This window comes from Pimephales promelas, chromosome 22, assembly GCF_988280905.1.
Source record: "Pimephales promelas chromosome 22, fPimPro1.hap1.1, whole genome shotgun sequence".
Taxonomy (NCBI): domain Eukaryota; kingdom Metazoa; phylum Chordata; class Actinopteri; order Cypriniformes; family Leuciscidae; genus Pimephales; species Pimephales promelas.
Window position 1 is genome coordinate 18,460,364 of NC_142790.1, and position 27,118 is coordinate 18,487,481.

Below are 27,118 nucleotides of genomic sequence, written 5' to 3' on the forward strand. Positions count from 1 at the left end.
GAATGTCAGTTGATGAAACAGATAATACAGATAACTGTGGAGGATTAATAAATAAAATGATAAATTAATAAAAAAAAATAAAAATGAATCACTTACCCCCATGTCGTTCAAACTCGTAAGACATTTGTTCCACTGGTCACGTTGACTATTTAATGACGCCTTTACTTTATTTCTGGGGCTTGAAAAGGGTAGTTGCGTATCTGTCAATGGAGGGACAGAAGTCTCAGATTTCATCAAAGATATCTTCATTTGTTTTCCAACAACGAATGTCTTACCGGTTTGGAATAAGATGAGGGTGAGTAATTAATGACAGAATTTGCACTTTTGGATGAACTAACCCATTTAAATTCTGTGCTGTAGACCTGGTGCAGACCCTGAAAGTGTTCTTTCACTGACTGAACTAAAGCCTGACCCAATTACCACAAAACTGAGAATCAGTGGATCATCAGTGAACAAAGGAGCCATTCATAAAATTATGTTTTGAATGGAGAGTGTCTGCACTTCAGCAGACACGGATATTAGCGATTGTTACCTGTGATTGACCGCAAACGTCCATTCTGGAACCGTGTAATATAGAGCTTTGGGTAACTTTGGTTATTTTGGTTCAGGTTTCCAGAATTAGTAAAAAAAAAAGACACTAAATTCAGAACGAGAGAAAAAGAACGTTATTTTGATATTTAATGTGCATGCTCATACCCAATAGGATATACTGTATATGGGCAGATGTTGGATATTTAATGCACATGCTCAATAGGTATACATGATTAAGAAATAAAATAATAATAATTATAAAATATTTAAAAATGTACCTTTATTTATTTAGACAAAATATATTACTCATTTATGAAAATAATTCTCAGATTATCTTTAATGTCTATAATTGTAATTTTGGTACATCCCTAGTTTATTTAGTTTCTCTCTGGATGGGATTGTGTTCGATTTCTTTATTTGTCATGCGTTATCCGAATATTTATCCGTCATGACTATTTTCTAAGCCTGTCATACTTAAGTTGTGATTGGAAAGAACATGATTTGTGTCAGAGATTGTTTGTGCAAGGCTGCCTGTCATTGATTTTTCAGGGAGAATGACAGTTATTTTACATATCCTGTACTCACAACATTTAGGGATTGGATGAGATAAATGCTGGAATTTTGGATTATAGTACATAACCAGAGTGGTGTTACAAAGCCATGGCCTGTCATAAGGAAACAGGCAAGGCCACTGAATGGCGTCTAACTGTAATTGCAGAGTTACGAAGACTGGCATTGTGTAATTTCCACCACATGCATGTATACAGTATACACATGAGCCATAAACAGAGCATGAGCCCAGGCCACTGTGTAGGATTTGGGGGCGGAATGCATCCTTAGCTGGACAAATGCGTAAACATATTCAAACCTTTACAAACATAGACATGCCACTTATACACGTATTGCTTCCTGGAGGCAGTAAGTAGGGAATGGCAAGAATTGTACATGAATGTATACATGTACAACAGTTTAAAAGTTTGGGGTCAGTAAGATTTTAGTTTTTAAAGAGATTACTACTTTTGATCAAAAGTGACAGTAAATAGCCTAATGTTGAAAAAGATCTCCATTTCAAATTAATTCTATGATTGGGAACTTTCTATTCTTTTAAAAAAGACGTTGATAAAAATGTATATTTTCTGAAGGTTAATGTGACACTGAAGACTGGAGTAATGGCTGCTAAATAAATTTCAAAACCGGAATAAATTGCATTTTAAAATATATTAAAAACAACAGTTATTTTAAATGGTTAATAATATTTTTCAATATTGCTGCATATTTAATGTATTTTTGCCTTTGTGAGCAAAAGAGACTCAAAACATACAATTTTCACCAGTTGTGGATATAAATACATGTTTTAAATCATTTCAGGAGATTTCAAGCCCCAAATTAGGGTGGACAGAGCTCCTTCCATATTGCATTGCTGTCTAAGTATTTTTCTATGAGAACTTAACATAAACTGGGCTGGTAATTAAGATATTAAGAGAATGACTTTATGGCTCAGTGCAGGTTCTGAGCGCTCTCGTATTCGGTCACCTGGCTGTCTAATAAAGGCAGGATTTAGAAGCAAGCTTCTGTCTGAAGCTGAAGATGGCGAGACATTGGCCAGCAGGTGTATGTGAGTTTGTCTGTGTGTTGTACACATCCATGAATTTGTGAGTAAGTGCTTTGGACTGAATATTTGTTCTTTAAAAGGCAAGTTGTTTTTTCCTGCAGTCTCCTTGAATCACATCCACCTTTTCACCTCGAAGTTCCTCACTGACCCTGAACTGGATCTGGCACTTTTCACTGTATGAATGTAGACAAAACAGAGAACTTTAAAGCGATTTTTTATTAAATTCCCTTTATTTCATGTGCATTTTATTTCATTTCACCTATCTACTTTGAGATCTTGACAAGTTATATTGAAAAAACAAGTTTTAGGCTTGTAGGCCTAGATTAACATTGCCATATTCAACAACATGCTAAAACTACTCCAAGAATTGTCATTATATATATATATATATATATATATATATATATGTATGAGGCAAATGGTGCCAAATCATAACAATATTTGAGAGAAATAGGGCTTTTTATGTACATAGAAGTCTTAGATCTTTGAATTTAGCTCATGAAAAATGGGGTGAACAATGAAAAACAAAAGTGTTGCATTTATAATTTTGTTCAGTGTATGTATGTGTGTTTGTATATAGAAATTGCTGTGGAAATTGATTGAAATGTAAGAATTGTGCAAGCTGCCTAACCTCAGTTATACCAGGCACTCATCCCAGTGGGGCGAAATTCTGTTCCAAAGCTCAGATGACATAAAACCGTATGCAAATGTAAACTGAAGTTACATGCAATTAGCGCAGCCAAGCCAATGCAAGGTGCTGTTCGCTGACACTCCACCCGTATGTTCATTTCACTTGCTAATCATATGAGCACAGCTCCAGAAACATAATCAGCACCAAGACTTTATCTGCGCAGGCGAGCCGCAGTCAAGAGCCCGGTTTGATTACCTCCTTCCTTATTCCTTTGGATTTTCATTTAGAGAGAGTTCTGGAACTGTTTAGTTTCAATTGATAAAATATATAAGTGGTTATTTCTCGGCCTTGTAATCAGCACATTCATTTTGCATGTGATTATCATGCCGGTTGAGAGCCTCTCTTTGGATGTTTGACTCACTCACTCTGCAGTGTGGACTAGCTGTTTATAGCACAGTCATTTAGACCGATATCATAACAGGAAATGCCTACTTTTCGGTACTGTCATTAATAGTTAGGATTTTCAGTGAAATAGCCCTTCTTAAATCTCTTCATCCATATTTTGGCCTGGTTTCACAGACAGGGCTTAGATCAAGCCAGGAATAGGCCTGAGTTAAATTAATTTGCTTTTAAATATGCCTTGGAAAAAAACATTACTTGTGTTAATCATCAGACAAAACAATGACATGAGATATTTTAAGATCAGTTAAAATAGCTCAAACAAGCATTTTGGTCTGAGACGGCTTAGGTGAAACCAGGGCTATTATAACTTATAAATTAAAGACTTAAAAAATAGACATAACTTATACTTAGACAGTAATATCATGGTACTTTATAGCATTTTGACAATTTTTATTTTTATTTATGTATCTTTTTGCTTTGCTTTTTGCATATTAAAGTGCAAAGTATTCAAAATGTTTAATGCAAGAAAAAGGAAATATCACATATTTGGTTAAAGCAATTTAGTTTTTCGTCAAATGAACTCAAGAAAGAATGAAATGTATTTTTTTTTCATTTCCACTATCATTTGGAATCAGTAATTTTAAACTTTTATTCAGCAGGGATGCATATAAATTGATCAAAAGTGACCATAAAGATGAAAGTGTAAAAAGAAAGAAGTGAAAATTACATGTTATGGTAACCAGACTCATAATTTTTCCTCTGCATTTAACTATCCATGTTAGTGCACACACATTAGGAGTAGTGAATAGTAAACACACACTATAAACAGTGAACACACACCTGGAGCAGTGGGCCATTTTTTGTGTGGTGCCCGGGGAGCGATTGGGGGTTAGGTGTCTTGCTCAAGGGTACCTACAGTTGTGGGTAAAGAGAGTGGAAGAGAGGTCTGTTTATTCACTCCCCCACCTACATTTCCTTCCGATACTGGACTCAAACCTGAGACCTTTGGGTTATAAGTTCGACTCTTGGGCCACGACTGCCCCAAAAATGTTTTTTATATTTATTTACAAAATAGCTTTTTTTAAATAAATGCTGTTCTTTATTGTAATGCTGACTTTATTCATAAAAGACTCTTGAAAAAAACAACAACTTATAACTGTTTCCTCATTTTAAATTGAAATACTATTTCACAATATTACTGCTTTTATTGTATTTTTGAGCACAAAAGTCTACTATAAACACTGAAAACTCAAACTTTTGATTGATAATGTACATGTACCAATTCAATAAACAGAAATATTTACCTATTTTACCTGCATTTTTATTTGGGAAAGCACAGGAATATTGCCTCCTGGATGTTTGTGAACACTTTTGAGTAATGACTCAATCATTCAAAATCAAATCAATCAAACGGTTTAAACTGATTCACCAAAATGAATCTCTCCAACTCAGCACACTTTTCTTAAAGCTCTCATACTTGTAATTTGTGAGATTAAGAAATGCTGCAAGAATAATCTAATCAAATTCTTTTGAAAAATCACTTGCAATGTTTCTTCATTTTATATCACCAACAAAAATCATTAACAATATATCTGAATTGTCTGAACATTGAAAAGTGTATTATCAAAAACCTTAAGAGTCTAAGTAATTCAACAGTGTTGAATCCATGATGAAAGATGTTATTTCAGTCTTTCTTTGAACACGAACCATGTATCATGCATATTAAACAAACCAAATATGGTAACCAAATATACCACATTCTGAATGAGTTTCTGAAAGCCTCGTATTAACAAATCAACAAGATGTACAACCATGAAGATACCTCGCTTTATTTAGCTTGCTTTGAGATGTTTATAATCCAGACATGACAGCCCAATAATCTCAGGTTGTTTTTATAATTGTATATAAATATAAATCAAGTGTGTCAGTGCATATGATTCAGATAAGTGACGTTTTTATTGAATTGATTCTCCCCAACAGCATTCCAATCCAAATGGAGATCTTACTGTGTGATAGGATTTATTTGTGTTTACTGAAATTTCCGTCATGCAAAATGACTTGTGGACAGAGCTATTCATCAAACCTCAGTGCCTGATATTTACTGTATTCATTATTTCTCTCCTTGGCAAAGGCAGTCACTCTTCCTTCCTGTTGTTTTTATCTCAAGTCCTGTTTTATCAGACCCCCAGCATTGTGGCATCTTTCCCCTTCTCCTTGGAAAGGTTGTAAATTGCATTTGTATTCCCGGCTGTCCGTGATCCGGAGGAGAAATTGGATTTCATGTTGGATCGTTAGTGTTGGCTGTGGTTTTCTGTAGTTTGACTTGGTCAGGCTCCCTTAATCCAGCTTGCTGCAATTGGATATTCAACTCAGTCTTTCTCAGATGGATGAGCATGCAAAGGAGAAAGACATTTTGGCCTCTTTGCTGACTATTTACATTCTCCTCTTCCCTGTGTTTCCAACAGGTACTTCTCCATCGCCTCAATCAGTATGCTGTGTCTAAAATCGATAAGAATATCACAGAGGAGACTGTTAAGGTGAGTTTTTGGACACACGATTGGGTTTTAGTGGCACTTCCAAGCTTACAAATTAATATTTATTACAGGAATAGTTCACTAAACAATGAAAATGGTCCATGACATGACATGCCGGTTGACTTTTTTGAATTCCATGAAATACAAAAAGAGATATTTAGTAATATGCCCAGGCTGCACTTTTCCATTCCAAGAATGCAATTGAGCTTCAAAAATGACAAACAATCAGTGTTGTTATTTTTACTAAATTCGTTTTTGGCAATTGAAAGTAAAATAAATTATAAATATTAGATTATGTCACCTTTTCTCCTCTGTTTATGTTCCTGGATTCTTATTTTGAACTGTATTTCTATTCCATTGTTTCTCTTGCGTTTATTCTTTGCCATTGTACGTAATTTGTTTGCACCCTAGTTACTAATTACCCTCACCTGTGCCTTTGTAGTCCCTTACCCCTGTGTTTCAGTTGTCATTTGTTGGTCATTGTCTTTTTATGTGTGTTTGGTGTTCCTCTTCATTTTTGGATCATCTTCTTTGTTTATTTAATAAAATTACTGCTTGCAAATAGATCCTATTCTAACTCTCTTCTGGACCGAACCGTGGCAATATATGTGTATACGCATAATATAATGACACTGCATAATACGTTTGCACTATATTCTAAGTCATACGATAGTTTTGTGTGAGGAACAGACCATAGTTTAAGTTGTAGCTTGAGGTACGACATCAGTGTTAAACGTCATTGTTCTCTCATCTTTTGTGATGAGTCATGATGTGCCAGACATGAGGGTGAGCAAACTGACAAAATTAGCATATTTATGATTTGCTAAATTTGAACTATTTCTTTAAACAACACATTTTCAGCCTGGTTGGTGGTGCGCCACAGTAAACATTCTGCATTCTCTGATGGGAAATCTGCTGAGTGAAAGAGAGGGCTTGAATACTCAGTCATGTAAACAGGATCAGACTGCTGTTTGCATGTTTTAGAGCATGTCTGAACATACAGTACCTGTTTGAGGATGTGTGTGCGGGATACTCACTGACCAGGGGTCATTCAGAGGTCAGTTATTGAATATATGAACTATACAGCAAAACATTGATGGCTCATCTTCATATACAGGGGTTTATAAATACTTAAGAGACATTTAAAGGTGTCTTAATGTGATAAGGTATAATTAGGTATAAAATATCAAGAACAAATGTTTTGTGCTGCATTTATTAGTTTGATATTTATATATGTATAACATGCACTGTTATAGCCACTTCCAGACCTTCCCTTTTTTGAAGTCCATTGTTGGTTTTCCAGATCCAGACAATGTCCCTTTGACTCCCTCTGTCAAAGTCAATGTTTCCATGCGTTTCACCCCACAGGTGCTGTTTTCAAACCTGGAAGAGATCCTGTCTGTGCACAGGGACTTCCTGTCCATGGTCGAAGAGCTTCTGCAGCCTGACCCCAACGTGTATCATGAAGTGGGCCGCTGCTTCCTGCACTTTGTGAGTCTCTGTCTAGCACTCTCTCTTTTTCTCACCGCATTACACACATCCCTGTAGAAAAAAACCCCCACTTGGTTTAAGCTTGTCTTAGCTGGTTAAAGCTGGTCTCTAAGCCTGACCAGCTGGAAAGTGGCCAAAACTCATTTAAAACCAGCCAACAGACCATCCTGAGTCAATCAAACCAGCCAGGCTGCTTAAAGAGATTGTTTTCTACTATAGGATACTGTCTGTACATAGGGGTTTATATTGTTTGGGGTCATTCATTATTTTTAATTAAATTAATACTTGTGTTCAGCAAGGATTCCTAAAAAAATAATAATAATTTGATTAAGACAATAGAAGCCTAGCATAAGAAACCCCTTCACAAATATATTAAAATCTTATATATATATATATATATATATATAAACATCTAATAAGATAATAATAAGAAATATATGATATATAATAAGACATATAAATATATAGTAAAAGTATAAAAGTTTCAAAAGTTTCAGTTTATCTACTATATGATATAAATACGCTATTTATACACACACACACACAGACACACACACACACATATATATATATATATATATATATATATATATATATATATATAGTGTATTAATATCATATAGTAGATACAGACAGTATATACACACTTATATATATATATATATATATATTAGGGCTGTCAAACGATTAATCGTGAATAATCACATCCAAAATAAAAGTTTGTGTTTACATAATATATGTGGGTGCACTGTGTGCACTGTTAAGAAATATTTTCATGTATATACTGTATAGATTTATATATAATTTATATGATATAATATGATATGTAAATATAAATATTTTATATTTTTTTCTTAAATATACAAGCATGTGTGTGTATTTATATATAAAATAATTATACACAGTGCACCCACATATATTATGTAAACACAAACTTTTATTTTAGATGCGATTCATATATATATATATAAATAGATATAACTTTTTTATGAACAACAAAAGTATAACTTCACCTTTGCCCTTCCTGTGTCATTGAGAATAACTTGCATATTTGAGTTAAAAAAGTTGTATTTATAGGTTTATAGTAGGAAGATCACTGCAGGGTATTTGTTTGAGTGAGATGATGTTTTGTGGTTTTGGGATGGAGACATATTTGTTGCGCTAGTATTCGATCCCTCAGTCTTCCATCTGGCCCTAGGCAAAACCTCAGAGACGCTGGATTTCTGAAGGACTTGAGGAGTGAAATCTCAGAATAAGCTCTTAGTTTGTGTGTTTTTGTGTCTGTGTATCTCCTCAGAGAGGAAGGTTTCAGATTTACGACGAGTACTGTGGGAACCACGAGAAAGCCCAGAGGCTTCTTCTGGAGCTCAATAAGATCAGGACAGTACGCACACTTCTTCTGGTAAGACACTTGTTTATATATATATTAGCCTAAATGCAATAACACTTTATTTTGATGGTCCACTTTAGACATTATTCTAACTATAAGTAACCTGTCAACTAACTCTCATTAGAATATTAGTAGACTGTAGTGGACTTTTAGGATTCAGATAAAAGTATTTTAGAATAATATGGAATGTTTGTTTGGGGAGCATCAAAATAAAGTGTTAGCAGATATTAAGTAGGCAGTATAATTCATTACTAATACTCTAATGACATTTAGTTGACATAGTTGGTCGGATGTCTAAAGTTAACCATTGAAATAAAGTGTTAACAAAACATACCCGGCGCTATGGGCGGGCCTTAGGGGGCCGGGCCCGCCTACCGAGCGCCTGTGCCCCCCTCTCCATGCAATTTGCAATTAATAAATTTTAAAAAGAAATTTATTTTAAAAATAAAAATAATGTATTGAATAACTCATGCGGAGATTCCACTCCCAAAAATGTCGACTTCAGCTGTATTAAGAACATGAGTGGGCCAGTTATTTTTATTACTCTTCTTAAGTTGCACCAGCCCTGACACAATGCTAAATCATAAAACAGATATGTACAATAACATTACAATATCCTTTAATCGATTTAAATAGTTATTGATTTAGGTTTATGTGGTCGTTCAATTACGCGTTTATATTTGTATTAAATGTGAATGTAAATAATGGTCCAGGGGTAGAACTTTTGCCAAGCGTGCCAGAGATTCTGGGTTCTAATCCGTTCTAATAACATTTTTTTTTCCATCAAAACTGATTATGTTTATCAGTGGTTGTATATCAGGCACAGACAAAACATCTTCAGAACATTTTGTGTTTTAATTTCACAGTAATGAATAGAGTCTCTCCACAACGGATTGCGTGTCCGAGTGAAGACTGTGCGCAAGCCAGAAAAAAAAACACATTAGCCTATCCGCGCCAGCGGCAACGAGCATTAATTTGAACAGTTGATTTTAAAAACACATTTCAGCGCTAGATCGTCTCTTATTTAAAAAACTAGCTCTGCTATTAACTGAAGATGTTTTGTTTATTTGTATTGGTACATTCGTGCCGGAATGTTTCAAAAGTGGTGGTTACAATATCGACGGTGGGGACATATCCCACCCGCAAATTACGCCTGGTACTTGAAATCGGCGTAATAGTTGGTTTTTGTCCTATAGAAAAATGTATTGGATGTCATAATTAGGCCCCCCCTACAATATTAAATGCCCGTCCATTGGTTTGTTTCTGCAGCCGGCTCTGTAACAAAATATGTATGAATGTGTTGCCATATTTCTCTATTTTTCAGTACTTGATTTAGAATGTTTAAAATATTATTTAATTTTATTTTACAACCACTGTTTAATTTTTTGATCCTGAGTGTTGATAACTGTGCTTGCCAAGTCTGCAAACCCTGTTTAGAAGTCTCTCTCTTTCACACACAAACACATTCACACTAGAAATGCTCATGATCCTAACCACTGTCAAACCTTTCTTCATTTGCATGATAAAAAAAATCATGGTTTTGTTGGACACATTCCTATGGCTGTCCCAGGACGGTGAGCTCATTAATGGTCTTTGTACTGGTCAGGACCGGGTCAAGGTCAGATCTAACACTGAGGGGCCAGTGGCATGTGTGTGTAATACTATATCTTATGACCTCCTGCGATACATGGGAGCTCCTTGGAGAGTCTGACAATTAATATCCTCTGGCCGAGCTGACAGCACTGTCCTTCAACTCTCTTTGTAATGTAATGCAAGAAACCACTGACCCTCTATAACACTAAAATACATACATTAAAAGACAATCTTTGAAGCTTTGCTATTTGTTACATCTTGTGGATTTTTTTAAGAAATAAACGTAAAAACGTGTGTATATTTTATTTTAACATTTATTCCAGTACAATAGATAGGCCTTTATAGGCTTCTGTTACTGTAAACATGGATCATTTTTATTAAGGTAACTAAATTATATTTAACGTTCTTTATTCTCTAAATGGTTGTTTTCTATGTTGAAAAAATAACATAAATGAAGCTGTTAAGATAAAAAACAGAAAATATAAACTGATGACCTCAGCAGTAAAGGATATTGTTGGTAATATATATGGTGGGACCGTGAGCGCTCTTAGATTTACTGCTTCCTAAGTCTTTGAACTCGTGCTGTGGTAGCTATACGGTCGTAATTGAATTTGATTTAATGGCAGTTTTATAGCCGTGACCTTGAGGGAAACGTGCCGTTCTATCATCCCTCTGAGACTCAAGTTCAAGTTTAGAGTGTTAGTAAAGACTGCACAGAGGATTTTCTTTTATTTTCTGACTTCTTTTGCTTTTTTGTCTCTTAAGAACTGCATGTTGTTGGGCGGCAGGAAGAACACAGAGGTTGCATTGGAGGGCTACCTGGTTGCACCCATCCAGAGGATCTGTAAATACCCATTACTCCTGAGAGTGAGTACAAATTATGTACGCTAGTACACCATACTGTAACATGACCTCATCATTTTGCATTAAATAATCAGTAATTAAAGGTATAATATGTAAGATTTTGTAATAAAATATCCAAAAATCACTTGCACAGTGTTATATTTTTCCTGCAGTTGTGTACTTACAATATCCCAAAAGTCTCCAAAGATTTTTTTATTTATTTTAGAAGTAATTACAGTTTTAAATAAGTGTCCATCCTGGAAAAAAAAAAAATGTCGCAGATTCATCTGGGTATCTTTCAAACACTCATTTCAACTTACTACGATTTGGGATGTAGTAATTCCATTTTCGAATACTGTTTAGGACGGATAGTATGCGAATTGGGACGCAGCAAGTGTCTTCTTGACTTCATGTTGACTATAGCCAATGAAGACCCAACATGACTTTTGTGTAAACATACACGCCACTTTCAAGTCAAGTGTTGTGTTATCTATACGCGTTTTGAGCTATCCACGTGTAACCGCGTGTATACATTTATGTCTATGCCGTTAAATGTCCGAGTGATTCCGCGTGTATGTACACGCCGTTAAATGTCTGTGCGAAACGAAGCAAAATGTAGATCTACATCTGGGGAGCGATATTTTTTTTCCTAGGATGGTAGGGGAAGACTCATAAATCCTATTAACCCCAGTGACGGGTAGATTTAGGGACGGGGTTGGGGTAGGTCATATATTTATACAGTAATGTAACGTTAAGTCAGTGGCGTTTATAAACACACTGAAAAGCGATTATGCGTGTTGATAGTACGCCAAAAATAAAAAAAAATGAATTGGCGTGCCATATATACGCCATTTTATGAGATCAGTCTGTGAAGACCATAGGCTGGCATTATGCAAATTAGTTACAAATCTAAATAAGTTTGTCCAGGAAGTAGGACTGGAATTACTGACGACTAATTTCATGCAGTTCATAGGGATATACTATGAACACCGGTCACCATAGACAGACAATAAATCTTTTTATAAAACTTTGCAGAACCTTTACAATCACAAAGAGCTGTATTAACACACTGCATTCATTAATGGGTATATCCGAAAAAGCATAATAATGGCACATGTCGGAGTGTTACAAATTGTATTGTGCAATTTCATGGAAAATCAACAACAATTTTAAAAGCCATTATTTAGACTCTGAGTTTCATCTATTGCCAGGCTCATTGCTAATGTTTCATAGCTGTTTTTGAACCCAAAACACTGACATTTAAATGGTTTACTGTAAACACCCACAAGCGCTAGTTCACATAATAAGACCGTAATTTCTAGCATAATTTCTTCACTAAGATTCTCACAGTCAGAGTCAACCCGGCCCCTCTCGCTAAATACCAGCGATTGGCATCTGTGGTTACTTCGATATCTTAGACATGTGAATGTGAGCGACAGAATTAAACTGATGAGGCAGAACCCTTGTGTTTAGACTTGGTTTAGAGATTAGCATCTTCCCCAGCAGATCCTGTCTTGCAGTAGCAACATTATTAAACATACTACACAAACACAATTTTAGCCAGAATTCTTCAGAAAACATGAGCACTAGCTTTGATAATTCCATCAGTGTAAAGCTTTGTCTCAAAGTTAAGTTCACTTCATAATGTTCCATGATATGGTTGTGTTTTGTTGTAATTATACTACTTTAAATTTTATGTAATGCTTAATGTTTGTGTTTTCTGTGGATGTTTAGGAGTTGCTGAAAAGAACCCCAAAGAAACACAATGACTACTTGATGGTGCAAGAGTCGCTGCAGGTGATGAAGGCCGTTTGTTCCAGTATCAATGAGGCCAAAAGGCAGATGGAGAAACTGGAGGTGCTGGAAGAGTGGCAGTCTCATATTGAGGGCTGGGAGGTACACACACACTCACACTCACACTCACACACAGTCACGCAGTGGTCGGCTGGTGGGTTTTAAAATGAAGGAGTCACAGAAAATTTTAGTGGTCGGATTTTTTTAACTACTTTAAAATGTTTTTTTTTTGTCTCACTTAGAACATTTATGGAAAATGACACACACATCAAGATAATACAAATATAAGTTCACACACCTAGTTATATAGCTTATTACTTGATGTACTTGTTAATAGAGCGCTTTCTGGCGTTTAGTGAAGCTGATTGCTGTAGCCTATATCCAACTTTGGGATGGGGTCTTCCTCCATTTTTATTTGTAGTGTTGTTTGAATGGTAGTTTAGTAATTTTTTGTTTGATCAAATATTCAATATCTCTAATCTCCATAGTTACATCAGCCGTAGCAGTCTAAACTAATTTCTCATTATTTACGTCTCGTCGATGATTGATTGATATACCAAGGGAGGCTAGCCTCCTCTGCCATGTTACTTTTCTCAACACTCCTAATCGCTGAAAATTAAATACTCTATAGTGATTGGCTTTTCTTTTTTATTTTTTTTTCCAATGGAGGCTTTCTCTATCCCCTCATTCGGGACATTCAGGGAAGTGGTAGTTACACTCACAGTGGTGAAATTACAAACAAAAAATACACGTTCTGAGACATAAAATTAATAGTTAAAATTAATAAAATTTATAGTAATTTTATTATCTGCCATTTTCTCCTCAAAATGTTGGGCAAGTTGTGTCTCCCTTGCCTCCCCTGACGAGCCGCTGTTGTTTCCATGTTTTATGGGATCTTTCCATAGACGTAATGGTAATTTGGACATTTGGTCTTCCTTTGAACTCTATTGGTGCTTACTAAGAAAAATTTGGGATTTGAACAAACCCTTAACCCTAAAGTGTAAGGTTTCAGCATGTAACATCCTGCACGGTTTGAGTTTCAGACAAGAAATATACCTTACAGCTTCTGGCTTGTTGAGGAGACATGTGGTTTAAATTTACAAATTCCCCTTGATGGACATTGAAATGTTCTATAATCCCATTGATTTGCTCTGTATACTTTAAAACAGTAGTGTAAACTCCTTCAACTGAGTTAGTTTGACGTCAGAAGATCCAGTGAGAGGCGCCATCACTAACCCCCAAAACTCCATTCTTGTCAGTGCTTTTGATGTAAACGATTGAAACCCTAAAATCTCAAGTCCTAATTGAACTTCATGCTTTTGTTCGTCTTTTCTTTCAGCCTCTGTAAAACCTCTCCCTCCACCGACTAGCTCAGATGAGTGCTCTTTAGACTATGCCAGCTCTGTCTCTTTGCATCAATGCCTTTAATTAGACCCACTTTATACGGTAGCGGCCGCTTGACCATGGCACGAGATTAACTCTGCCATTATACATATTCAGATGGCTGAAATACTTTCACAATAACCACAAACTACAGCCAACATGCGGACTTGTTCTACCCCCCCATCACATCATTTTGCATGCAACACGTGACCCATCAAATAACCAGCAGGTATCGTCGAATGCAGTTCGAAACTCATTTATCCTCCAGACTTCCCCCTTAATAACGTGTGACTGGGCATGCGGCTGCCGGCCAAGGGTAACAATAGCAGTGATTGTGTGTGCAGTGTGGGTTCTGTGCTTGGGCTTTATGTAACAGACCCGTCCAGTGAGGTTTTAAGTGAACGGGGAGCTTGGTGTTTTTGGAGAAAGATAGAAAAAGGTGAAATAAAAGACACAAACATGGTAAACTCACACTGATTAGGATGTACAAGTTGACGAGGACATGAATTAATTCAGACAATAGAATGACTACAGGGATAAAATGAAAACACCCGTATTACTTTTCTCTCCCGTGGAAGACAAAATGAGAAGTTTAGCAGAATGTTTACATTAAAAATTTAATATTATTAATTTATATTTAAATATACACTACAATTAGTTCAGAAAGGATGCATACAATTGATGTGACAGACTTAAAAATTAAGATTTTGACACTGTTACAAAAGGTTTTTGAACTTTTTAATCAAAGTGTCCTGAAAAAAAAAGTATTAGGGTTTCTACAAAAATATTTAGAAGCGCAACTGTTTTCATCATTGATAATAAGTAAAGTTTCTTGAGGACCAAATCTGCATATTAGAATGATTTCTGAAGGATCATGTGAAAAGCTTGAATTTTAAATATAATTAAAACAGTTAATATTTTTAATTGTTATAAAATTTCTCAGTATTACTGTTTTAAATTATTTTTGATCAGATATATGTACTGTATCCTGGGTACACCTGAGATATTTCTTAAAGAAAATTAAAAAAACTGACCCAAAACTTTTGAATTTTTGCTTATTAGTCTGTTTTGCATATGCACATATTCAAATGTATCATGTAGAGATCAGTTATGAGACACATGGACATTTTTACTTTTGGCATCATGGATGTCAAACTTGGGCTGCCTTCAGCTCCGACAAAACGTTGCACAACGTTTTTTAAACTGATGACGCAAGAGTTGCAACTATGGCAGCTGAGAAGGCCATTCTTTATGTTCTTTGGTAAGAATTTTCGGAGCCTGATGAAGCCGGTATAAATATGTGTTTAAACCTAAAAAATATGCCCGATGTTACAGTTACTGCACTTGCCGCCCAGAACGCAAGAGAACATCCCAATCGAGTGAAGGGATTTGTGGAAACTGAAATGGAAGCGCACATTTCAGATTAAAACACATCTATTTAGCCTCACATACTGACTTTATTTGTTTTAATACCCTTTATTTTCTTTGTCATTTTTAGGAAAAGCATTTAATTACCATTATTTTCTATACCAAATGAATCATACACTTGCAATGAAGCTAAAAATATAAACAACAATGTTGTTTATATTATGTTAATATCCCATATTTTTATAATATAAACAGCAAACATATCTTCTAATATACTCAGTTGTTGCAAGCTGCATTGAACACATTTGTAAATGACTTTCGTTGAACCCATTGTGCGAGTTCACTTTAATACCCCGTACTTTATATACATGCTGATTGGATTGCAGTTCTGACACACCCACCAAACAAGAGAAAACGCACACCGGTGCACACCGTTTCCATGAAACATGACGTTCAACTTGGAAACCTTAGCAAAACGTTGTTTTGAACTTGAAACGTGCCCCTGGTGACATATTTGAATGAGATTTGAGAATTGCGGCATTTTAACAGACTTATAGATATCCAATAGTGTCGGATGGACTACTTTACAGTACTTTGTTTTCTTTGTCATTTTTGGAGCTTGACAGGGCACCATTCACTTTCATTTCTATGCTTAATTTATATATATATATATATATATATATATATATATATATATACAGTATATATATTTTTTTTTAATATTTTGGGTGAACAATCCCTTATTTTCTATTTGGGGTGAATTCTGGTTGTTTGGGACACTTTATGCCATTGGAGCACTCTGGGAAGTTAGATAAAGTGTAGGACTGAGACAGTAGGGAGGGGTTGGACCAGAAATTATGGGAGAAATTATAACATTCAGGGAAAGCTGGCAGCTATAGGAAAATAAAGAAAACAGTATATTGACATTTCGATAGTTTTGAAGCATAACTATTTTTTAGCTAATATTATAACAAAAATATATAAAAAAAACAATTTTTTTTTTACTTGAATATTTTTTTTACTTAGAAACCATTTTTTTGATTACATTATATTATATTATGTTATATTATATTATATTATATTATATTATATTATATTATATTATATTATATTATATTATATTATATTATATTATATTATATTATATTATATTATATTATATTATATTATATTATAAAGAAATTAAATATAAAGAATGCAATGCAATAATAATGCAATTATTGTAGCATCAACACAAAGAAACTATAATATTTGTGTAATGGCATCTTTTTTTAAAACCAAGTATTAAGGTATGTATGGCCAATACAAATACCTGAATTAAATGTTCTTTTTTTCTTTTGAAATGATAAAATTAGTAATTTAAAGTTTTATGGACACTTTATGCCATTGACACGAGGAGATTATGGGAAAAGTGTCTCAATCAACCTGAATTCGCCCTATTTACTTTTAAGACTTCAACAGAGTCTAAAAGTCTGGGTTTTGTGAGTGTGTGTGGTGTTGCTAATGTCTTTTTTGTGTTGACGTGATGCTGCGGTAGATGTGAGTCATTTTATCATGGTGGCACTAGACTGAGTCAACGGTTGTGGTCAGTGTGTTAACCACAAAGGACTCTTTGCTGAGTGTTCGGTTAAACTGTCCCACGTACAACTTCCTGTGTCACAGGGATACGGTATGAACACTTCACAACATGCTTTAGATCTATTTTTGAGCATATTTTGCAGATGGCGATACAGAAGACGGTGTTTATGCTTACATCCTTTTGAGTCTGTTTACCCATCTGCTCCATGAATTCTTGAATACGTGACGGCTCAGTGACTCACGTTATGTATTTGCAAGCAATTATAATAAGTTCAAGTCTCACATGTTTAGAGATTAAACCGTAATGACCGCAACTGCTTTTAAACGAATAAGTGGACTTTTGCATTCGATCCCGACAGCCTTGCATATGTAGTTGTGTTATAAGAAGACATTTTGCAAAACAAAGACCATGTTGTTTTAGCATTCAGGGTGCGTGTTGAAATGATCTTAGCCAGGTTTCTCTGTCCACATCAACCATTGTAAAAACATACCGCAGAATGAAAAACAGGCGGTCAGATTTTTATGAGGGAAATATAGTGGAATGTTTTAAAAAGACAGACATGGGTTTTGAAACTGAAATTTGTTTTAAGATCTGCAATTTTTGCAAGATTGTTTCTGTCTGCAACACATATCTGAGCAGTCACACCCTTCTTCTAGGCGAGAAATTATATACATTTGGTCTTTGTGGCCAGAGCTGTCACCATAAGTTTCACAGAGGATTGCAATGACTATTATGGGGAAATTTCTGTGCACCATTTAGTGGTACACACTGTTCTGAGTGCAGTGACTCTTCCAAAACCGCTTTTATGAAGTACACAGTGACCTCTTGGAATCAGTTCCCAAATCTGTTTTAGCCTTTTGTGCTTCATTACTGGCCTTTTGCCTTCCTGTTACTTCATATCTAGGAAACAAAGTTTTTGATGCGACGCACACGCACAAAGAAATCTATGATTTGCTTCGGAATCGTGAACTGCACCACCTCCTATTAAATGTGAAATACATCACTGCATTAATATGTGTTCTGGAATTGGAGGGAGAGGAAGAGTGTGTCTGTTCTCACAGGCTGTGGGTGGAGATGGGATGAGAGGGTGCTGTTTCCACAGTAGTGTCCAGAAGTGGCCGATTGTTGGTTATTTCTGATCTCCCGCGCATACAGATGTGTGTCCTTCACAGCAGGTCCTGTGAAGCAGTGATGATGCAGTGTTCATGAGACTCTACTGGCCAGGAGCACTCTGGGAAATTAGATAAAGTGTGGGACTGAGACAGTAGGGAGGGGTTGGACCAGAAATAATGGGAGAAACTATAACACTCAAGGAAAGCTGGCAGCTATAGGAAATTAAAGAATATATAGACATTACTATAGTTTTGAAGCATAATTATTTTTTGCTAATATAATACCAAAAATATATAAAAAAAACATTTTTTTTTTACTTGAATGCGGTAATGTCTTTACTCAGGGTTCCAACATTACAGAAAGCTGAAAAGAGATTAAACAAAACATAACATTATATAAACAAATTTTTATGTCAGGTGCAAATAATTGGGATTAATCGATTTGACAGAAACAGAAATGAAATAATTAAATAACTAAAAATGTATAAAAGCTATATATACATATTTAAAAAAAAAAAAACTAATAGAAAACAAAAACATAATTAAATGACAAAAACAAAGTGACATGACAAAAACGCACAATAAAATGACCTAAACTTTTGAAATAAAAGTGAAATGTAAAAATAAAATAATTAAAAATATTTACAAAAAAATATAATAGTATATCAATGATACTAAAATAATACTGACTCTACCATCACAGATAGCGGGGCTGATTATTATTATTATTATTAATTTTTTTAATATTTTATTTAATTGAAATAAAATCTTTCAAAATTCTATTTCTGACGGAAAAAAAATTGTAAACAATAGTTTTTTTTTTTTTTTTTTTAATGACAAAGTTTTCCTCACTCAGGGCTCCAACATCACAGACAGCTGTACAGAGATGCTCATACAGGGAGTTCTGCTGAAGATCTCTGCGGGGAACATCCAGGAACGCATCTTCTTCCTCTTTGACAACTTGCTAGTGTACTGTAAGAAGAAGAACAGGTGAGCTTTCACCATCCCCTGTCAGCTGCCAGCTGTGTTGGGTTTTAATGAGAGAACAGAGAAGCTCAAAGTAATGGTTCTGCGCTGCGCTCTGTTACAGGCGTTTGAAAAACAGTAAGACGGCCACTGAGGCTCCTCGATACCTGTTCCGAGGCAGAATCAACACTGAGGTCATGGAGGTGGAGAATGTGGATGATGGAACAGGTGTGTTTTACTCTGTCAAATAACTAATTAAATCACTTACAGTACATCATTATCTGTCATTGCATCACTAATACATAGGAATAGTTTATAGGAATAGTTTACTTAAAAAGGAATAGTTCACTCAGAAATGAATTCTGTCATCATTTACTCAACCCTTAAGTTGTTCCAAATGTAACAAACTATTGAGATTTTTTTGAAGAATGTTGGTAACTCACTCTCATGTCATTCCGAATTCAGTGTTATTTCATTGTTCTTATTTTAAATGATGTTTTATTTGTATATTTTCCATTTTCATTTTAGTTAAAGGTTTAGTTAATTAGTGTGTTGTGTTTTTGGCGTTTAATTTAAATATGCAGTATGTTTAGTATGTGTGTATATATATATATATATATATATATATATATATATATATATATATATTGTATATTTCAGTTTTAATTTTTGTTATTTTAGTACAAGTTAAAATGAATGAAAATGGGAAATGTTGCCTTAGGAATCTGAATAAATCTGAATATATATATATATATATATATATATATATATATATATATATATATATATATTATATAATATATATAATATATTATTTATATATATAATATATTATATACTTTATATATATATATATATATATATAATCTGAATATATATATGTGTATATTTATATATTATTTATATATAATATATATATATATATATATATATATATATATATTTGTTATTATTCAGTAGTTATTTTTAGTTTTACATAACTACAATAATGACTTTTCTACCGTAGAACACAAAAAAGGTTTTTAGCAAAATGTCCTGGCTGCTCTTTTCCATATAAGGAAAGTGAATTGGGAAAGTGAATATCAAGCCCCAAATGTGACAAAATAACACTATAAAAGTAGCTCAAAAAAGTCATATGACATACATCAATTTCTTTAAAAATGACTGAACAAAAATGGAAAACTAACTAAATGGAACTAAATGGAAACTAACAAGCCACATAGCTTTAATTTGTGTTTCAAAGTGTGTGGGGTAAGCGTTTAACTACTTTAACAGCTCAAGGTTAGAAAAGTGGCATTTTCTGGGCAGGATGACAAGCTCTTGGAGCTGTGACTGGATGAACTCTTGAGTGGAGTGTGTCTTGGCGAAGGAGAAGCCCTGATTATCAGTTATATTTGTAGAAGCAATGATTTTCTCCCTTGCTGACCTAATATCTGGCTGCTCTGGAGATGGATGGGTTTCAGTCCACAGAATCTAAACAAAGCCAACAGCGCCGCATTTGCTTGTGGGTGTTTTCCCATTCTCCCCAATGGCTCCGTGTAAAATCCAGACATAGACTATTATTCGCCTGTAATGAAAGCTGTTATGCTGATGGAGACGTCCTGTCCATGGCTGTAAAAGTGCACTCAAAGTCATAGATGGAGTGTTTCTCTTTGATTTGGGTTTTGTATTGTTTATGTTAAAGAAAGAACACCAAGGTAAAAGCTTGGAGCATTATGTTATGAATTAAAAAAGCTGCATGGGGCTAATGAATTTTTAAATGGATGAGACTTCAAATAAAATTGAGAGCAATTTGGAAATTGGTTCAATTGAATCAAGGGAAGATGCTGCCTGCATGTGGGTGTGTTAAACCACCAGTGGACGTACAGGCTTGTAATTTGTCCAGTTCCTGTGCTGAACTGAGAGGCGTAATCATTGTAACACACAAGCCATTCATAGGAGAAGGAAACGCAGGCGCGCGTATTGACTGATTATGATGCGAAAGTACGGCCTATTTCTAATGCATGAGAAAAGAAACTGATGAATACATCTCAGCTTTTTTTTTTTTTTTTTTTTTTTGCTGAGGTGTTTATGAAGCAGCATTCAGTCTTAAGTGCACTATTCAAATGAACTCACTTTAGATAATTGTAATGTGTATAATTGTGCATAATTGCACATATTTGCATTGATAGCATTTCAGGTCGGACCACTTTAAATGTATATAATATATATTATACATTAATCAATAAATGCATAAGTATTATATGTTGAATGTATTTTTAGATTTTAATAAAATTGAATAACTGATTTATTTATAATGAATCATCAACTCAAAATTCATGATCATTCCAACTTGGTCGCAAAGCATAGAGTTACATTTTGAAGAATGTAGAGAAGAACTCATCCCCAAAACAATGCATGAAAATAATCAAGAAACCGCCACACACACACTATTGTTTGAAAGTTGCAACAACAAAAAAAAAAAGTTCTAAAGGATCTTGTTCCTCCGAGACATTGATGCAATCAGTGCTTCAAGATGGGTTTTAATTCCTGCCTGTTCTTCAGGACCGTTCAAATAGCGTGTCGATTCTCCACGGCCTTGTAATTAGAGCAATTGATTCGTCGTCTGCCTGTGATCCATTTCATTCATGGGCTGTTTTGTTTGTTGCCTGTTTCATGTGGGAATGTTTCATTTGCTCTGAACTTTACTGCTCTCTTGGGTTGTTCACACTGCTTTGTTTATGGCCAAGAACATCTATTTTGTCATCTGGGCCGCTTTGATAGATAGCCTGGCATACAAATGTGTAAGGAAGGCAAGAATGCAAAACGGAGAACATCGCTGGTTGTGCCACATGTAGACAAACAGGCCACAAAGAAAGGAAAATGTGTGTTGGAAAATCCAAGGAAGTGGCCTGAGAGCTATAAAAGGCATCTCTGACAGGCAAACATTGATTACTTGTCTTGTGTTTTTCCTCAGCGGATTACCACAGCAGCGGGAACATTGTGAACAACGGCTGGAAGATCCACAACACAGCGAAGAACAAGTGGTTCGTCTGCATGGCAAAGACACCGGAGGAAAAGCAGGAATGGCTGGAGGCCATTTTAAAGGAGAGAGAAAGACGGAAAAGTGAGTAGTGATGTGATTATACCTGCAGAGGTGCAAACTTAGAGCTCATTAAGTGTAAGTTAACAAATAAGTCTTTATATAAGATTTAATAGTCATATTTTGCTGTACAGAATTATATTGTATTATATTATTTGATATTATATTATAAAGAAATTAAATATAAAGAATGCAATGCAATAATAATGCAATTATTGCAGCATCAACACAAAGAAACTATAATATTTGTGTAATGGCATCTTTTTTTAAAACCAAGGTAAGTATGACCAATGCCTGAATTAAATGTTCTTTTTTTTCTTTTCAAATGATAAAATTAGTAATTTTAAGCTTCCAATTTAATTGAATTTATCATTTTATAATGAAAAACGATAACAAGTTTATAGTTCTAATCTAATGTATTACATGATAAAATACTGTGAATTAAAATTAGCTTCAGCTAACTCTGGCACAAAACACCTTTTTCGTAAGATTAATGTATTTTGTGCATGGTCACTGATAAATAAAATTAAATAGATAGATAGATAGATAGATAGATAGATAGATAGATAGATAGATAGATAGATAGATAGATAGATAGATAGATAGATAGATAGATAGATAGATAGATAGATAGATAGATAGATAGATAGATAGATAGATAGATAGATAGATAGATAGATAGATAGATAGATAGATAGATAGATAGATAGATAGATAGATAGATAGATAGATAGATAAAAATGTGTCGATTAATTAATTGCAATTTAATCTCACATCAAATTCGTCTGAGAATTCCAAAAGATACTTCAAAAAGTTATTGTGTTAAATGAGAAAAAGTACCTTTAGAAAGAAGTATTTTATTTGATTCAACATAGAATTTATTACACATGAACTTAGAGGCTACAATTGTCATGTTTTTTTTTTTCAGAAGCTGCATCAGAATTAGTATTTAAATATATTTACAGACCAAAACAGTTTGGTTGCCAACATTATTCAAAATTTCTGCAAAAGAAAGAAAGTATTTCTGAAACTACATGAGGGTGAGTAAACAGAAATAAACAGAATATTCATTTTTGGGCAAATTATCCCAAACTTTCAATATGTTTTAAATAAATAATACTCTAAAGAAGAAACTAAAACTTCCAGGAGGTGGAGGTAAATGTCTAAATGAGTACGTTATTGAGTCATTCATTCAATCGATTAATTCAAACGGCTGATTCTTTCAGGAATGAAGTAAATGGCTCTCTTTTTGAATGGGCCATTGACTTGTTGGTTCAATTGATTCATTCGTTCAAATTGCTGATTGATTCAGGAATGAAGGAAATGGCTCTCTTTATGAATGATCCAATGAATCGTTGATTCACCTGATTGATTTGTTCAAAATGTGGATTCCTTCAGAAATGAAACACCTCTGTGTGTTTAGAGACACAAAGGTCTGCTCTGGCTTTACAGGTAATATTTTCATTAGCAAAACTTAGCAAAAACAGACAACATTGTGTCTAAAATTACAATATTAACTTGAACTTGAACTGTTGTATAAAATCAATGTCACATTTGCACTCATGCTATTCGGAACAAAAACAGCACTTGTGTGATATTGTTTACTTTACTCAAGTTAAATTGCCTATCTTTATCACATGATATAAATATGAGACCAAAACTCATACATCGGCATTTTTGCTCTGATATCTTGAATTTTAGGAGCATTCTAACAGCATTCTATAGGCTACATCACGCAGTGAGTTTTTGCCCTGCATCATGTTATATACATACAATGTACTGTATATATACACTGCACTATGCAAACAACACACAAGCAATCTGTGTAGTTAATGGTTCAGAAAGTGAAATCTTTCCTCTCTTATTTGCTTTTCCAGCATTAAGACTGGGCATGGAGCAGGACACCTGGGTGATGATATCTGAGAAAGGCGAGAAGCTTTATAACCTCATGAGTAGACAGGGCAACCTCATTAAGGACCGCAAGCGCAAACTCACCACCTTCCCAAAGTGCTTCCTCGGAAGGTAGGTCAGCGAGACCCTCTTCCTGTGCTCTGTCTGTGCAGATAATGGCTGTGATAGACTCCAGGAGAGATTACAATAGCGGTCATGGCCTGTAAAATCATGTGAGAGCGAGCGACATGCTGATAACGAGAGTGTGTAGCAGTAGGAGTGACTGCACTGACAGAAGCACATCACATTTTATTTTGGTCACTCATAAATAACAGAGTAGTGCTGTATAATGGAACTACGGATGGGCAGCATCTCATACTGTTCATGATGAATGGATCTCAAAATCGTCCATTTCTGTGCTTTTAAATCTTTCTTTTCCTGTAGATTCACTCTGTCGCTTGTTTTTGACTTATGTGATGAAGAAATTGTATCCTTTTTTGGTCGCATATTAATCAAATCAATTGACACGATAGTAAAAGGTTGGAAGACCGCAGTTTCACGTGGATCATTTGGAGATTTTCAGAGATTAGAGACTAAATGAACAACACCTCAATACTAAATTATAAAGGCCGTCTCATAAACAAGCCGGTGCATTTCGACGATATGGGAAAATTAAAGCAACACGAACACTGTTGAAAGATATGTTACAACTTACCAAAATGTATTCCTCATGCATAATATCGACCAATCATTTATTTAACTCATCCCTGAACTGAAATTTAGTAGTGGGCTGTATTTCCACACGACATCACGACATGACATCAGGTTCAAGTACACACAAGCCGGCACGACTTACTCGTGTTACTGCAGTTTGGCTGGTGGTAATGTTGCCCGCCCGCATACCGCCTCCCATGGCCGAAACTGGTATTACGACACCTGCCGGGCCGGGGCTAGTAATTTAGCGTGCTAATTTAGGTTATATCTCGGCAGCACTATATCTTGTCAGTTTTTTAATGACATCATTGCACTTATTTCTTCTCATTCTTTTGATGCGTGTAGCTCATTTTTTGGATATTTTTACCTCAATTATTCCATATGGCACCTTTAAAGCAACACTGTGTGATTTTTACCCCCGTCTATCGGTGAAAAGGTATATGACCATCCAAGGAATATTAGTTTCTGTTCCTCTCAATTACGATTTCGTTTTAAGTCCTACGGTGGCCAGTGTAGTCCAAGATTAACATGGCTTCCAGTTCAACCTCGTCCATGAGCGTTAACTCACACGTAAACGCGAAAGGCGAAGCTTGAATTATTGAAGCTTGGTATGTCCCTCTTTGGCTAATGTACTTTCAAGATGGAGGGGCAACATGTATTTTCAATGGCATATTATACACTCACGAGAATACTTTATTCCTTGAACGAAGTAAATATACATTAATGAGCACATATATTTTTGAAAGAACTAAGTGTTTTTAGCTAAGAATAAACTAAAATAGTTACACAGTGTAGCTTTAAGAACAGTTTTTATACACGCTTCTATTTAGCGATGTAGCTACAGTAAATCTGGTCTGTTTTGAATGATACACAGAGTTCCCTGCTTGTTTGTAATCTATTTAGAGACACCACAGGGGTAACTACTTGCAGACTTGCAGGGTTTTTTTTTTTTCATTATCTGGATTGATTTGGGAGACATGATGAGGAATTAATTAAAAACGGTCACAAGTTAAAGGGAACTGAGAGTATTACAGTTTTATAGTGTTGTTGGCAGCTGAAATCCTAATCAAATTAATCATATTGTTTAATAAACAGACATGCAAGAAGTTCTGGGGCCACAAACTGTATGGGCCAGATTACGAGACATAATGTACTGTTCATGTTGAAAGAGACAGTGGAGGAGAAGTCACTCTTTCAAATGATGACCTGATTAACCTATTTGTTTTTTCATACTTATGGCGTACAGTGGAGATATTTTGAGGCAGTATTTCAATAGTCAAAAAACATTTATAGGCCTTCTTGTTACAGTGTAATTATACTGTGCATTTAAATGTACAGTTAGCGATTTCTTAAAGGGTTAGTTCACCCAAAAATGAAAATTCTGTCAGTATTTTCTCACCCTCATGTTGTTCCAACCCCGTAAGACCTTTGTTCATCTTCGGAACACGAATTAAGATATTTTTTGATTAAATCTGAGAGCTGGATCATTCCTGCATACTAGTCCATAGGCTTCTTGAGTAAATTGAAACTTGCCGGCCTCGAAAAGTTATTAAAGACATTGTTAAAATAGTCCAAGTGACTACAGTGGCTCAATCTTAACTTTATCAAACGACAAGAACACTTTTTGTGCGTAAAAACAACAAAAATAATGAGTTTATTTCAACTATTCATTTACTTCTCTCTCTGCCTCGAGTCAGGTTACTAGTTTAATAGCGTAATCTTCTGTTATTGTGCGTCACACGCATCACACACATAGTGTGTGAATAGTGAGACTACATGTGACGTAGCTCTACGCTATCACACTAGGTTAACTGACTAGAGGCTCATAGAGATGGACGTGAATAGTTGAAGTAAAGTCGTTATTTTTGTTTGTTTTTGCGCACAAAAAGTATTCTCATCGCTTGATAAACTTAAGATTGAGCCACTGAAGTCTCTTGGACTATTTTAACGATGTATTTAATAACTTTTCGAGGCCGGCAAGTTTTAATTCCTCAAGAAGTCTATGGACTAGTATGGAGGAGTGATCCAGCTCTCAGATTTAATCAAAAATATCTTAATTTGAGTTCCGAAGATGAACGAAGGTCTTACGGGGTTGGAACAACATGAGGGCGAGTAAATACTGACAGAATTTTCATTTTTGGGTGAACTAACCCTTTAAAAACATTGTTGAAAGTGGATCAGACATTTTCGAATGTATTCAGCC

The 27,118-nt window shown here is 34.9% G+C and overlaps 1 protein-coding gene across 1 annotated transcript in view; it reads left to right on the top strand.

Annotated features, from left to right (window-relative positions):
* prex2 (phosphatidylinositol-3,4,5-trisphosphate-dependent Rac exchange factor 2) overlaps window positions 1-27,118 on the top strand; it is a 134,077-nt gene that overhangs the window by 14,525 nt on the left and 92,434 nt on the right. The window contains exons 2-10 of the mRNA XM_039666829.2: window positions 5,642-5,713; window positions 7,079-7,201; window positions 8,499-8,603; window positions 10,950-11,051; window positions 12,762-12,923; window positions 19,120-19,253; window positions 19,354-19,457; window positions 22,186-22,335; window positions 24,189-24,333. Of these exons, the coding sequence (XP_039522763.2) occupies window positions 5,642-5,713; window positions 7,079-7,201; window positions 8,499-8,603; window positions 10,950-11,051; window positions 12,762-12,923; window positions 19,120-19,253; window positions 19,354-19,457; window positions 22,186-22,335; window positions 24,189-24,333 (1,097 nt within the window). The remainder of the gene's footprint in view (window positions 1-5,641; window positions 5,714-7,078; window positions 7,202-8,498; window positions 8,604-10,949; window positions 11,052-12,761; window positions 12,924-19,119; window positions 19,254-19,353; window positions 19,458-22,185; window positions 22,336-24,188; window positions 24,334-27,118) is intronic.